This window comes from Epinephelus moara, chromosome 13 (genome assembly GCF_006386435.1).
Source record: "Epinephelus moara isolate mb chromosome 13, YSFRI_EMoa_1.0, whole genome shotgun sequence".
NCBI lineage: Eukaryota > Metazoa > Chordata > Actinopteri > Perciformes > Serranidae > Epinephelus > Epinephelus moara.
In genome coordinates this window covers 38,189,956-38,202,799 of record NC_065518.1, presented here as the reverse complement: position 1 = coordinate 38,202,799, position 12,844 = coordinate 38,189,956, and the positions used below count along the sequence as shown (strand labels likewise).

The 12,844-nt window shown below is 43.1% G+C and overlaps 1 protein-coding gene across 1 annotated transcript in view; it reads left to right on the top strand.

Annotated features, from left to right (window-relative positions):
* The window catches only part of rab3gap1 (RAB3 GTPase activating protein subunit 1), a 133,380-nt gene that overhangs the window by 87,033 nt on the left and 33,503 nt on the right, over window positions 1-12,844 (top strand). The window contains exons 13-18 of the mRNA XM_050059634.1: window positions 2,195-2,302; window positions 3,984-4,156; window positions 6,406-6,460; window positions 6,789-7,133; window positions 10,088-10,225; window positions 11,596-11,823. Coding sequence (XP_049915591.1) covers window positions 2,195-2,302; window positions 3,984-4,156; window positions 6,406-6,460; window positions 6,789-7,133; window positions 10,088-10,225; window positions 11,596-11,823 — 1,047 coding nt within the window. The remainder of the gene's footprint in view (window positions 1-2,194; window positions 2,303-3,983; window positions 4,157-6,405; window positions 6,461-6,788; window positions 7,134-10,087; window positions 10,226-11,595; window positions 11,824-12,844) is intronic.

Sequence of the window (12,844 nt, the reverse complement as noted above, 5' to 3'; positions counted from 1 at the left end):
AGTTCCCACCTGACAGGCTGGGACCTATCACTACAGTTGACCCACGTCTTCCGAAGCTGCTGGAGCATCCGTGGGCGGTGTTGCCATGTTGTCTCGCTAATGCTTGTTTAGCAGCAGGCTAACCTGCCGGGAAGGTGCCAGTGAGAGATCATGTGACCACCTAGGTGTACTGCGGCATGCTGCTGCACGCAAGTTATGTAACTCTTGTTCAGTGAATGTGTGGGGTTTCAACCTGGTTTCAACGTGTGTTTTCAGTTGTTTTTGTGAAGTCATTTGCGTACTCGATGACGTAAATTTGCACATCGTTAAAACAACAATGACAATATTATCGTTAACGATATATATTTCGCCCACCCCTAACTACAGCTTCAAAACATTCCTTGTTAGCAGAAATAAAGATTAGATGTGCTTGAAAAACAAGTCACAACATTAGCTGAAATTCCAACTGAGTTTTAAATGGAAGAAAGTATATAAACAAACATAGGCAAGTGTGTTTGAGACCATGGGGTGTGTTTGGAAGTACTCTCTCCAAAGGCCAGAGCGCACTCTGGCACAAACTGGACCGTTTGTAAATTCAGAATGCTGTTGGTATGTTCCATTTGATTTTTTAGAACTTCACACTCTGGGAGCAGCAGAGCATACTCTGGGCACTGACTGCTTGGTGCTCTGCTAATCCGTTTCTGCAGAGTGAATTTAATGAATTGGTTCGTTTACTTGTAGAAATAGCAGGCTAAGCGAATGACTCCAGGCATCCCTCTCCTCAGCAACACTTTCTGGCTCTTCCTGGGGGATGCTAAGGCATTCCCAGGCCAGATGAGATATATAATTCCTCCAGCATGTTCTGGGTCTGCCCTGGGCCTTGTACCAGTTGGATGTGCCCTGAAAAACTCTTAATGGGAGGTGCCCAAGAGGCATTCTGATCAGATGCTGAACCACCTCAACTGGCCACTTTTAACATGAAGGATCAGTGGCTCTACACCAAGCTCCCTCCAGGTGTCTGAGCTCCTCATCCTGTCTCTAAGGCTGAGCCCAGCCACCCTACAGAGGAAAGTCATTTCGGCCGCTTGTATCTGCAGTCTTATTCTTTCAGTCACTACCCAAAGCTCATGACAGAAGTTGAGGGTTGAAAGATATGTGGACCAGTAAATTGAAAGCTTTGCCTTCTAGCTCAGCGCCCTCTTCACCACGACAGTCCGATGTAGCACCTGCATCACAAACCCATCTCGCTCTACAGTTTATTCTCACTCCTGAACAGTTCCTCGAGATACTTGAACTCCTTTGCTGGGGGCAGTATCAATTACGGCTGTAATTGTTTACTGTGGCCTCGTGCCTATGACCGAATCACAGCCGTGATGATATACAGTACAACATCACTCCCTCTCGTGTGATATTGCTTAAATATACCTACAACATATTGTACCACAATAGCCATAATTATTATTGTAATATTATTACTTAAATTAATGTTGTTGTAAGCTGTTATCATAACTGTCTGTCCTGCATCTCTCTCTCTCTCTCTCTCTCTCTCTCTTTATGTATCATTTTGCCATACGGATTACTGTTAATTTATCATGTTTATCTGTTCTGTACGACATCTATTGCACGTCTGGAAGAGGGATCCCTCCTCAGTTGCTCTTCCTGAGGTTTCTACCATTTTTTTCCCCGTTAAATGTATTTTTGGGGAGCTTTTCCTTATCCGCTGTAAGGGTCCAAAGGACAGCGGGATGCCGTGTGCTGTAAAGCCCTCTGAGGCAAATTGTTATTTGTGATATTGGACTTTATAAATAAAATTGATTGATTGATTGATTGAAGTTGACCTCTAGCTGGCTTCTGATACAGGACTTATAAAAGGTGGAGGAACTGCTTTAGCAGGAGATGTGTCTGGCATAGCAGCCAAAAAAAGAAACCCAGCTGAGTACATGCTACATGCTATGTATTGCATGTATCTGTATATTTTTCCTGTAAGATACAAACGTGATTGCATTGAAATTAATTTCACTTGTGGTAAAATAAAGATATCATTAATGCTAAATGCCTATTTATCAGAAAGACTGGATTAGACTGGTTTTGATCAATATTCAATTTTATGACAATCAATAGATTTGGATACTGATGGACTAGTTTTATGTAAATGTACAATTGAATTGCACTTTTATATTGAAATGTTTGTGGGGTTTTTTCTTGCATGTCTCAGTATCTCTTCCCAGATGCTGCTGTGGAGAAGTCATCAGAGAACAGCAAGAATAAAAGTGCACAGTCAAAAGCCAGTGGGAAATCCAAGCAAGACAAAAACTCTGACGATGTATGTTTGCCACTAAACCACTCCCACACTGTGAAAAATTAACTGGGGGGGACAGACAGGTGACATCTAAGGTTTAAATCAAGTCAGGTTTTTTAGGTTCATAGGTGCATGTTTTGCATAAGGAATTGTAACATCCACCTTAAAGGGATAGTGCACCCAAAAATGAAAATTCAGCCATTATCTACTCACCCATATGCTGAGGGAGGCTCTGGTGAAGTTTTAGAGTCCTCACAACACTTGCGGAGATCCGAGGGAGAAGTGGGTAGCAGCACAACTGCACACCTAATGGCTGACGGCGACCCAGATTAAAATGTCCAAGAACACAGAATTGAAACCATAAAATATCTCCATACTGCTCGTCCGTAGTGATCCAAGTGTCCTGAAGCCCCAACATAAAAAGTTGTTTGGAAAAACGTCATTTGAACTCTGTTTTCAGCCTCATTGTAGCCTGTAGCTCTTACTACCTCTGTGTACACTGCGCTGAAGTGTGTGTGCTTGCGCGAGACCATGAGACATGGGCACCGTGTTCATGTGTGTTCACATGCTTTCGCTGGTCTCACGCGCAAGCGCGCACACGTGAGCACAGTCCACAGAGAGGCAGTTAGAGCTACAGGCTACAATGAGGCTAAAAACAGAGTTCAAATGATGTTTTTCCAAACAACTTTTTATGTTGGGGCTTCAGGACATTTGGATCACTACGGACGAGCAGTATGGAGATATTTTATGGTTTCAATTCTGTGTTCTTGGACATTTTAATCTGGGTTGCTGTCAGCCATTAGGTGTGCAGTTGTGCTGCTACCCACTTCTCCCTCGGATCTCCGTAAGTGTGAGGATTCTAAGACTTCACCAGAGCCTCCCTCGGCATATGGGTGAGTAGATAATGGCTGAATTTTCATTTTTGGGTGCACTATCCCTTTAAAGCACTGCACAACCATGAAAAGAACTACACTCATTACAGAACCATTACAACACTCAATAATTTCACAAAACAATGACACTTAAATGGCAGTAACAAGATATTGTGCAAACTTTGGGTGGCAAAGTGGTGCAGTGGTTAGCACTGTCACCTCACAGCAAGAGGGTACCGAGTTTGAATTGGCCAGCTGGCCAGAGTCCTTTTGTGTGGAGTTTGCATGTTCTCCCCATATCAGTGTATGTTTTCTCCAGGTTCTCTTGCTTCCTCCCACAATCCAAAGATTAACTGGGGACTTTAAAGTGGCTGTGAGTGTGAATGGTTGTCTGGACTGTGATAGTCTGGTGACCTGTCCAGGGTGTACCCACCTCTCGCCCAGTGTTAGCTGGGATAGGCTCCAGTCCCCCCACGACCCATTACCAGGATAAGCGGTTGTGGATTTTGAATGAATGTGCAGACCTTTGGGGATTTATCAGTATAATAAGCATTACATTTAGTTCACTATTTTAGTCATGATTTTGGTGTATCACAAAAGGGAAAGCTGATTAGGAGGTCCCAGGAGATAATACCCCCCACAGTAATGTGGTGTCAGGATGCCACTGAGCATTCACTTCTGATAGCTACATTCCTTGTGGTCAGTCAATGTGGGCTAGAAGTTAGCTTTTTGAAAGTATTTCTTCACATTTGATTCCTGATCTGAATCTAACATTGCATAGGCTAATATATGTTCATTTATTGCCCCCCCTGCTCTCCATTCCCCTTGTTCAGAACCTTTTCCTCCAGTTGAAGTCGGCACCCACCGACAGTCTGACATACCGGCTGGCACTGTGTGCATGTCTAGTCAACTACAACCATGGCGGGCTGCGTGCTGTTGCTCACCTCTGGCAGGAGTTCGTCCTAGAGTTGCGCTATCGCTGGGAAAACAACTACCTCATCTATGGGTGGGTACAACACACTCACAACACACTCAGGCTGCTCTTATGTCCAGACCACACTGCCTGCATGAGAGCATGTGTGTGTTGTGAAACCTCTTGCTTTTTATTTCTGTGCCCATGTTGACAGCCACACTGTCACATGGCCAGTTTTTCCTAGGATGGTGAAGGCATGGCCTGCCCTACTCTCCCTCTGACTGGCTTGTACTCAGTGCCTTCGTTGGTTGGATTGGTTGGGTTTAGGCGTGAGGATTGAGATTGGTTTGGGTCAGGGTAAGCCAATCAGAGGCAGAGTAGGGTGGGTCACGCTTAAAGGGATAGTTCACCCAAAATGCACCCATTATCTACTCACCCATATGCCGATGGAGGCTCAGGTGAAGTTTTAGAGTCCTCACAATGCTTGCAGAGATCCAAGGGGAGAGGAGGTAGCAACAAAACTCCATCTAATGAAGGCTTAGGGCGCCCCAGATTCATCCATAGTGATTCATCCATACTGTCTCGCACGCAAGCGCACACTTGAACGCGGTGCCCAGAGAGGCAATAAGAGCTACAGGCTACAATGAGGCTAAAAACAGAGTTCAAATGACGTTTTTCCGAACAACTTTTTATGTTGGGGCTTCAGGACACTTGGATCACTACGGAAGAGCAGTATGGAGATATTTTGTGGTTTCAAATATGTGTTTTTGGACGTTTGAATCTGGGGCGCCCTAAGCCTCCATCCTCTCCCCTTGGATCTCCGCAAGTGTGTTGTGAGGATTCTAAGACTTCACCTGAGCCTCCATCGGCATATGGGTGAGTAGATAATGGGTGAATTTTCATTTTTGGGTGCACTATCCCTTTAAGCCATCCTTAGGGGAAAAAAATTTAAAAAAACTCGAGTGAATAGTGCGGCCTGGCTGCACCTCATCTAGAGACTCAGAGTGTCACCCATTTTTTCCACGACACATGATTTGCACCAAAAATAAAGAGTGAGATTCAACTGTTGATAGTCTTTGACATCATACCAGGACCATTACACCTGTATCTGTAGAATATGTCACAGACATTAAGAAATATATGTAGTTTTAACTCAACACTTCCTGTTGTCATTTTGAATTAAAATGTGTCACATTAATTGTGGCTTTTATACGAGGCAAACTCGGTGTAGAAAGACAGGGCTGGCAGGCAGCAGCTCCACAGCAGCAATGCTGACTGTGTGGTCATATGCTCACAAGCCGCAGCAATTCAGCGAGGCAGCCATCACACACAGGTAGAGGTAAGCAGTAGGGATGGGCATCAATTTTCGATTATCGATGATGGATTGTTAAGGCTTTTGATCGATCACAAATAATTTTGATCGATAGTCGCAGTGTTTCCCCTACAATGCCTGGCATAGGTCTGGCGAGCCGCCGTGCCAACGAGACCCCCCGCCCAGCGAGTCGCTGTGCCAACGAGACCCTTCCGCCCGGCGAGCACGGTGGCTCGACGGGCCTACGAGACCCCCGCCGGACCTATGCCAGGCAAAAAATCAGAAACAGACGGAGGCTCTGATCGCTCTCCAAAGCCTCGGCGGCTTCCCTTGAGGCCTCTGAAAACACTACGCCATTGAAAGACAGAGGTTTTGCTGAAAACTGAAGCCTGTAACTCTGGCTGGCAACGGTTGTAAACACCTAGGGGTGAACTGCACATGTGCGCCATTCTTCCTCTTTGGCCTGGGTGGGATGAAGCTCAAAACTGGGGCAGCTGCGCTCTCTTGCGGCGACAGTCTGCACTGCACTCTTTTGTTTTCTCTCTTTTGAAATACTCACTTATCAATTAATCGATAATTGATCGTTAATTTTTTGGATGATCGAATAATGAATTTTGATCGTTTGCCCATCCCTAGTAAGCAGTGTGGCCTGGGGTTTAGCCTTGTTTGGAAAGGACTACAGGCACGGCACCACACATACGTTTTAACATTTTGAGATGAGATTTGCTAAAATAACAGCCACAAACACCTTATACCTTGTCTTCTTTTACCATAAGAAAAGTGGTAATTTTTGTAATGTTAGCTCATCTTGATCCTCTTGACTGTCATGTAGATTTCATTCCAACATTTCATCACCACTTATTTTGAGTATTCAAACACATTAATAAAATACAGAAATCTAAGTGTAAATACATCTAAGATGCACACCATATGCAGAGTCATTATTGATGCAAATGTAGTTGCTCAGTCTGTCCAAACGGTCATGTTCACTCATCCCCTCCTTCTTTTCTTCATGCTTCCTAAACTGCAGACTGGTTAGTGGACCTCCGGATCTTCGCTGTTGTCTTCTGCATCAGAAGCTCCAGGTAGCCATTTATACAGAGTGCATAGTGTGTTTTCAGCTATAAATAGTTGGGACACTGTATATAAAAAAAATTTTAAAAAAAATGCAATGATTTAAAAAACTTTATTGATTTATATTTAATTTACTATGGTACAAAGACAAGATATTTGATGTTCAAACTGATAAACCTAGTTGTTTTTTGTAAAATATATACTGATTTTGAAAATGTCTGAATAACATTGTAAGTAACACTAATTCCTGAATGACAACAAGCCATCAGTTAAACATAGTGATGAAGACAGCGATGTGAAGTATACCATCTTTGAAAAGGCCTTATGTTCCCTGCATAGATGCTGAACTGCTGCATTGAGAGGAAGAGGGCCAGAGATGAAGCTCGCAAGGTGCTGGAAAGCAAAGAGAGAGAAGGTAGGGGGTCCGGTGGCTGCCAGAATGGCCGCCCTGTATCAGAGTCTGCAACAGCAACAAGGGAGATGTCGCCGGGAAAATCCTGGGACTCATGGAGCGACAGTGAAGATGAGTTCTTTGAGTGCCTCAGTGACCAGGGGGAGATAGAGGCTCCGCATCCTGAGGCAGATAAGGATAGCAGTAAAAGCAAAGCAGAGGGTCGGCTACACCCCTGTAACAACATGACTCTGCTCAACTCTACAGAGCCTCTCTACGTTCCTGTCACACAGGTCAGGATTTGTCTCTTTCTGTCTCTGTCACTCACTCATTAACACACACAGACACACAGACAGACACAGACACACACACACCCACACACCCACACACACACACACACACACACACACACACATATTTTTATCAAGTCTTTGCTTTAAATAAATATGGATCACTTATTTATGAACACAGATTTAATATGTAGAACTCAGTAGCACTAATTATGTCTGTGTTATATCAATATTACTACCATATTACTGTTCTTTATTCCAAATATGATATGTATTGACAGAAAAAATGCCCTGAAGTAATGCCATATAAGTGTTAATATTGGGTTAGGGCTATAAATAGAAGATAAGAAGTTAAAAGAAGTAAGATGACCTGTTTGTGATATGTTACATTTCTTAATAAATCATAGGATTAGATTAGACTTCAACTTGCTTTTTTTGTTTAGTATTTCACAGTTAGAAATGTTCCCTTTAAGGCCATGCAACACTGCTGTAATTACACACTCCTGATACATTTCTGAGAACTCTGACATGATGTTTTTATGCTTCTGCACTGGTGACAGCTGTTGCCGGAGGCATTACGTTTTTGGGTTGTCTGTCCGTACATAAGTCCATCCCATCCTTGTGAACATGAAACCCCATAATGCCTCGAGGGAATTTCTTCAAATTTGGCACAATGTCCACTTGGACTCAACAATGAACTGATTAGTTTTTGGTGGTCAAAGGTCATGGTCACTGTGACCTAGTCTGTCTCATTCTCCTGAACGCGATATCTCAAGGAAATTGTGAGGAGATTTCTTTAAATTTGACAAAAATGTCCACTTGGACTGAAGAATTATCTGATTAGAATTTTGTGGTTGAAGGTCAAAGGTCAAGATTATTGGGACCTCACAAAATATGGTTTTGGCCATAACTCAAGAATTCATATGCTAATTATGACAAAACCTCACACAAATGTCTAATAGGATACAATAATGAAGTGATGACATTTTATATCTAAAAGGTCAAAGGTCAACTTCACTGTGACATCATAATGTTTTGCATGAAACACTTTTCTGGCCGTTATTCCACGTCATATCTCAGTAACAGAGGGGAAGACATTTGGTCAGATACTGAATTGGTGACACTAATCTTGGATGTCTACCTTGAAACTGGAGATTGTAAAGATCTTCTGGGCTGCTGGGATGACAATGGTTGTGATGCATCCATGTTCTCACAGACATGGATGTAAACTGTAAGAGAAACTTGACTGGTGCGCGGAGGCATACAACTGCGGGGCAGTAATTCAATTCTTTTTTATTTTTTATTCACTGCCTTTAATTTGGGGCTGAAAAATTAAACCAATGTAATCTGACACTGTGATGTAATAAAACACATTTTTCAATTCCCTAAAGCTTTGATATTTTTTTAATGCTACATGATCTAACCAGCTAGAGGAAAATCACCTGGATAAAGTTGGCTTGATGTGTACACATGCTTTCCTCTATGTTCCACATGGCATATGTGAACCAGAGTAGATGAAGAAAACAACTTTTAAAATGCCACGGAACTTGCAAACTTTGATGCTGCCTTTGTCCTGCGTCCCTCTCTGTCTCTGTCTCTCTCAGGCCCCGTTTATACGACGATTTCAACTGAAAATGGTAAACTTTAGTTGTGTTTTGGCAGATAGCGGCGTTTTGGGTGCCTGAAAACGCAACGTTTTAAAAACGGGTTCCAGAGTGCAACTTTTTGGAAACGGCAGCGTCTCCGTTGTCATGTAAACTTGCAATATGCAGTTCCTCTGAAAACGGAGACTTTTCACACATGCACATTACGGTTCCAGTCACTAGGCATGCCGACCGTCACAACAACAATGCCGAGCTCTGTTTGTGCTGCTCACCCTGTTGATTTGAAGTGAAGTGTAGATCTGTTACTGTAGCAACTCCACCTCGTCGTCCATCCAAACAAAGTTATCTGTGCATGCTTTCGCCATTTTGTCTTCTTTGTTTTGGTGTGTAATCACCGTGTTGTAGAGGAAGGCACTTCAGCGCAGGTGCATGGCGTCATGCCGTGTTGTTGCTTTGCAAATTTACACTGCCACCCATTGGCCTGGTGTGTATACTACAGCGTTTCCAGTAGATTTTGCGGCTCCGTGTGAACGGGGATCGTTCCAATAACGTCGTCATATAAACGCAGAAGTTTTTTTTTAAACACAAAGGACAGACTTTTCCGTTTATAGAGAAACCATTGTCGTCTAAACAGGGCCTCAGTCTCTCTCTTTATCACTTTCTCTCTCTGCCTGTCCCTCTCTTTATGTATCATTTTGTCATATTGATTACCATGAATTTGTTATGTTGATCTGTTCTGTACACACAACATCTATTGCACGTTTGTATGTCCTGGAAGAGGGATCCCTCCTCAGTAGCTCTTCCAGAGGTTTCTACCATTTGTTTTCCCTGTTAAAAGTTTTTTTTTTTGTCGAGTTTTTCCCTTATCTGCTGTGAGGGTCCAAGGACAGAGGGGTGTTGTATGCTGTAAAGCCCTCTGGGGGAAATTGTGAGTTGTGGTATTGGGCTTTATAAGTAAAATTGAAATTGAAATGCTCACAGTCCTGTATAGTAGCCAGGGGTAGATTCCACAATGTTGTCACCGAACCTAACTGGCATGCTGTGTATGGGTCAACGTTTGGGATTCAACATGGTTCAACAATTATTTGAACCTTGCTATATGCAACATTGTGGAGAATAAATATAAGGCCACACACAGCTATAATGTACTTTATATTTCATTATACATAATCCAGTGAATCTGTTACGTGTGTTAATGTGAGGTTTGAAAACTTTTCATCAAGTCACATTATTAAATTAGTTGGAATTTTTTGTTCAAACCATAAATGAACAGATACTCCTGTGCAAATGAGGCAAGTCTTTCAGTGAATGGAAATGCTTTGATGCTGCTGTGTGTCTGTGTTTGGTTTTTAGGAGCCTGCTCCCATGACAGAGGATCTGTTAGAGGAGCAGTCAGAAGTACTGGCCAAACTAGGCACATCAGCTGAAGGTACCCACCTTCGTGCCAGGATGCAGAGCGCCTGTCTGCTCTCTGACATGGAGTCCTTCAAGGTGAATAGGCAGACATCCACATATTCAATCTGTACTTGTGCATTTACTATCCACCTGTGTGTCCTGCACAGTCCATTTATTTTTACACTACATTGCATAAAAACAAGTTGTCCATTAATCATTGGGTTCAATCGCCAGCTTCTCCTGTCCTCATGTTCAAGTGCCCATAAAGGGATACCTGCCCATTTTCAATCAGCTTTGTATCATAGCAAAGTTGATAGAGTGTGGGTATAAACCATGGTAAACTTCCTTTTTTCTTACCAGCTCTTTTCCAAGCGAAACTCAACCAGATCATGTGTTCAGCATCATTCAGCACTGACTCTGGGACTGTTGCCCCAACTACAGATTGTATTTCCACTTTCTCGTTTGCCCACCACCACAGGCACTGAGTGTAGAAGCAGATTGAGAGATAGAGTGGGCCGTTTTGCCGGCAAGCTGCGAGCGTTTAGACCAGCCGGACTGGTGAGTTGATCCGAGGTGCCCAATTTTCCGCCTTGTAGGGTAAACATATTGGCGGAACCTTTTTGGTTTAAAAAGAACGAGGCGCCACGGGAGGGGCTGTTGATTACTTGTGGGAGGAGCTGTTGATGACGCCGCACGTGCGACCACTGGCGGTGGATAAACCGGAAACAGCTGATAGCAGGAATGAGCAGCTAATACTAGTAGCAAGAGGGAAACTGTGTACGACATCTATTGCACATCTGTCCGATCCCTCCTCAGTTGCTCTTCCTTAGGTTTCTACCATTTTTTTCCTCTGTAAAAGGTTTTTTTTGGGGGAGTTTTTCCTTATCCGCTGCGAGGGTCCAAAGGACAGAGGGATGTCATATGCTGTAAAGCCCTCTGAGGCAAATTGTGATTTGTGATATTGGGCCTTATAAATAAAATTGATTGATTGATTGATTGATTGATTGATTGATTGATTGATTGAAACGCAAACCTGACAGACACTGTAAAGATGAGCAACTGGGGAGACAAGGAATTGCGTGCCCTCCTTGCCCTTGCAAACGACGAGGCAATTAACTGTCAGATGACGGGGACGGTGAAGGATGGGCCGACTTACGAGAGAATCGCCGAAGGACTGACTAGCCGCGGCTTCCCTCCCACGTCACTGTTTACGTCACACGCTGAGCTACACATTTTGTTACCTGCTCACACCCCAAATGTCTGTCCCTTCCTTGCTCAGAGTTGCTCCAAGAATTTTCCTTAATAACTCCTAAGCAAAGACTCCTTGCAAGAATTTTGTAGGCTAAGTTAGGAGCTCTCTGACAGTATTCTCAGAATGTTCATGAATACGGACAGATTTTTTTTATTTTGGATCAGTTACATTTGTATACAGATGGGAATAAGACTGGTTTCCTCTCTTTACACAGGCAGCCAACCCAGGTTGTGTTCTGGAGGACTTTGTGCGCTGGTACTCACCTAGAGATTACGTGGAAGAGGAGATGGTTGATGAGAAGGGTAACAAGGTGGTGAAAGGTGAGCTTAGTGCCAGGATGAAGATCCCAGGCAACATGTGGGTGGAGGCTTGGGAGGCAGCCAGAGTAACACCTGCACGCCGCCAGAGAAGACTTTTTGACGACACTAAGGAGGCCGAAAAGGTAATTTTCAGTACAGCTGCACAATACCCCTACTACTGACATAACTACATTTATGAAAGGCCTGTTTCATAAAGCATGCCAAGAAAAGTGGGATTTAAAGTTCAAAACCTGACTTGAATGAACCTAACGAATTATGAATGAGTAAACCAAAACCGGACTTGAATGAACCTAACTTACTTACTCCTCTTTATCCCCTATGGGACATAAGGCTTCAATGAGCTCTTTCCATTGTGTTCAGTCTTTGGCAGCATTTTGCGCCTCTCCCCCATGTTCTGCACCAGGTGGTTTTAAGGGTCCCAGACTTTCTTAAGTCTTGTGGTATCCATCTTAAGGCATCTTTCATCTTTCATCAGAATCAGCTTTATTTGCCAAGTACGTGTGTAAATACAAGGAATTTGACTCTGATAGACTTGCTCTCAGTGTACCAAAATTTAGAAGAAGTGGAATATACAGAAATATACAATATACAAAAAATATACAAATATACATCAAATATTAAAGAAATATACCATATACAAGGATGAAAGTGTGTGTTGTTTGTTGTTGTTTGTCCATTCTGTGGCTGTTAGGGGTTCATCAGAGCGACAGCCTGGGGGAAGAAACTGTCTTAGTGATGGGTAGTTTTGGCGAACAGTGCTCTGTAGCGCCTACTGGAAGGGAGGAGTTTAAGCAGATTGTGTCTGGGGTGTGAGGTCTCTACAGCAGTGTTGGGTAAGGGTTACTTTAAAAGTAATCAAAGTACGTTACTGCATTACTTTTAAAAAAAAGTAACCAGTTACTTCACTGCGTTACTCCCTGAGTAAAGTAACTCAATTACTTTAAATGTACTTCCAACGTTACTCCCTGAGAAAAGTAACTCAAGCACTTTTAAAGTACTTTTGAGTATTCTACATTTCCTATTGGGCAATGGACCACAGGGCGCAAAGCCTACATTTTTTTGTCTCCAAAATTAAAGTTATGGACCACTTGCCCTTCACTGAGATCCAGTTCTCCCATCACAGCCGCTGCCGTAGACAACTGT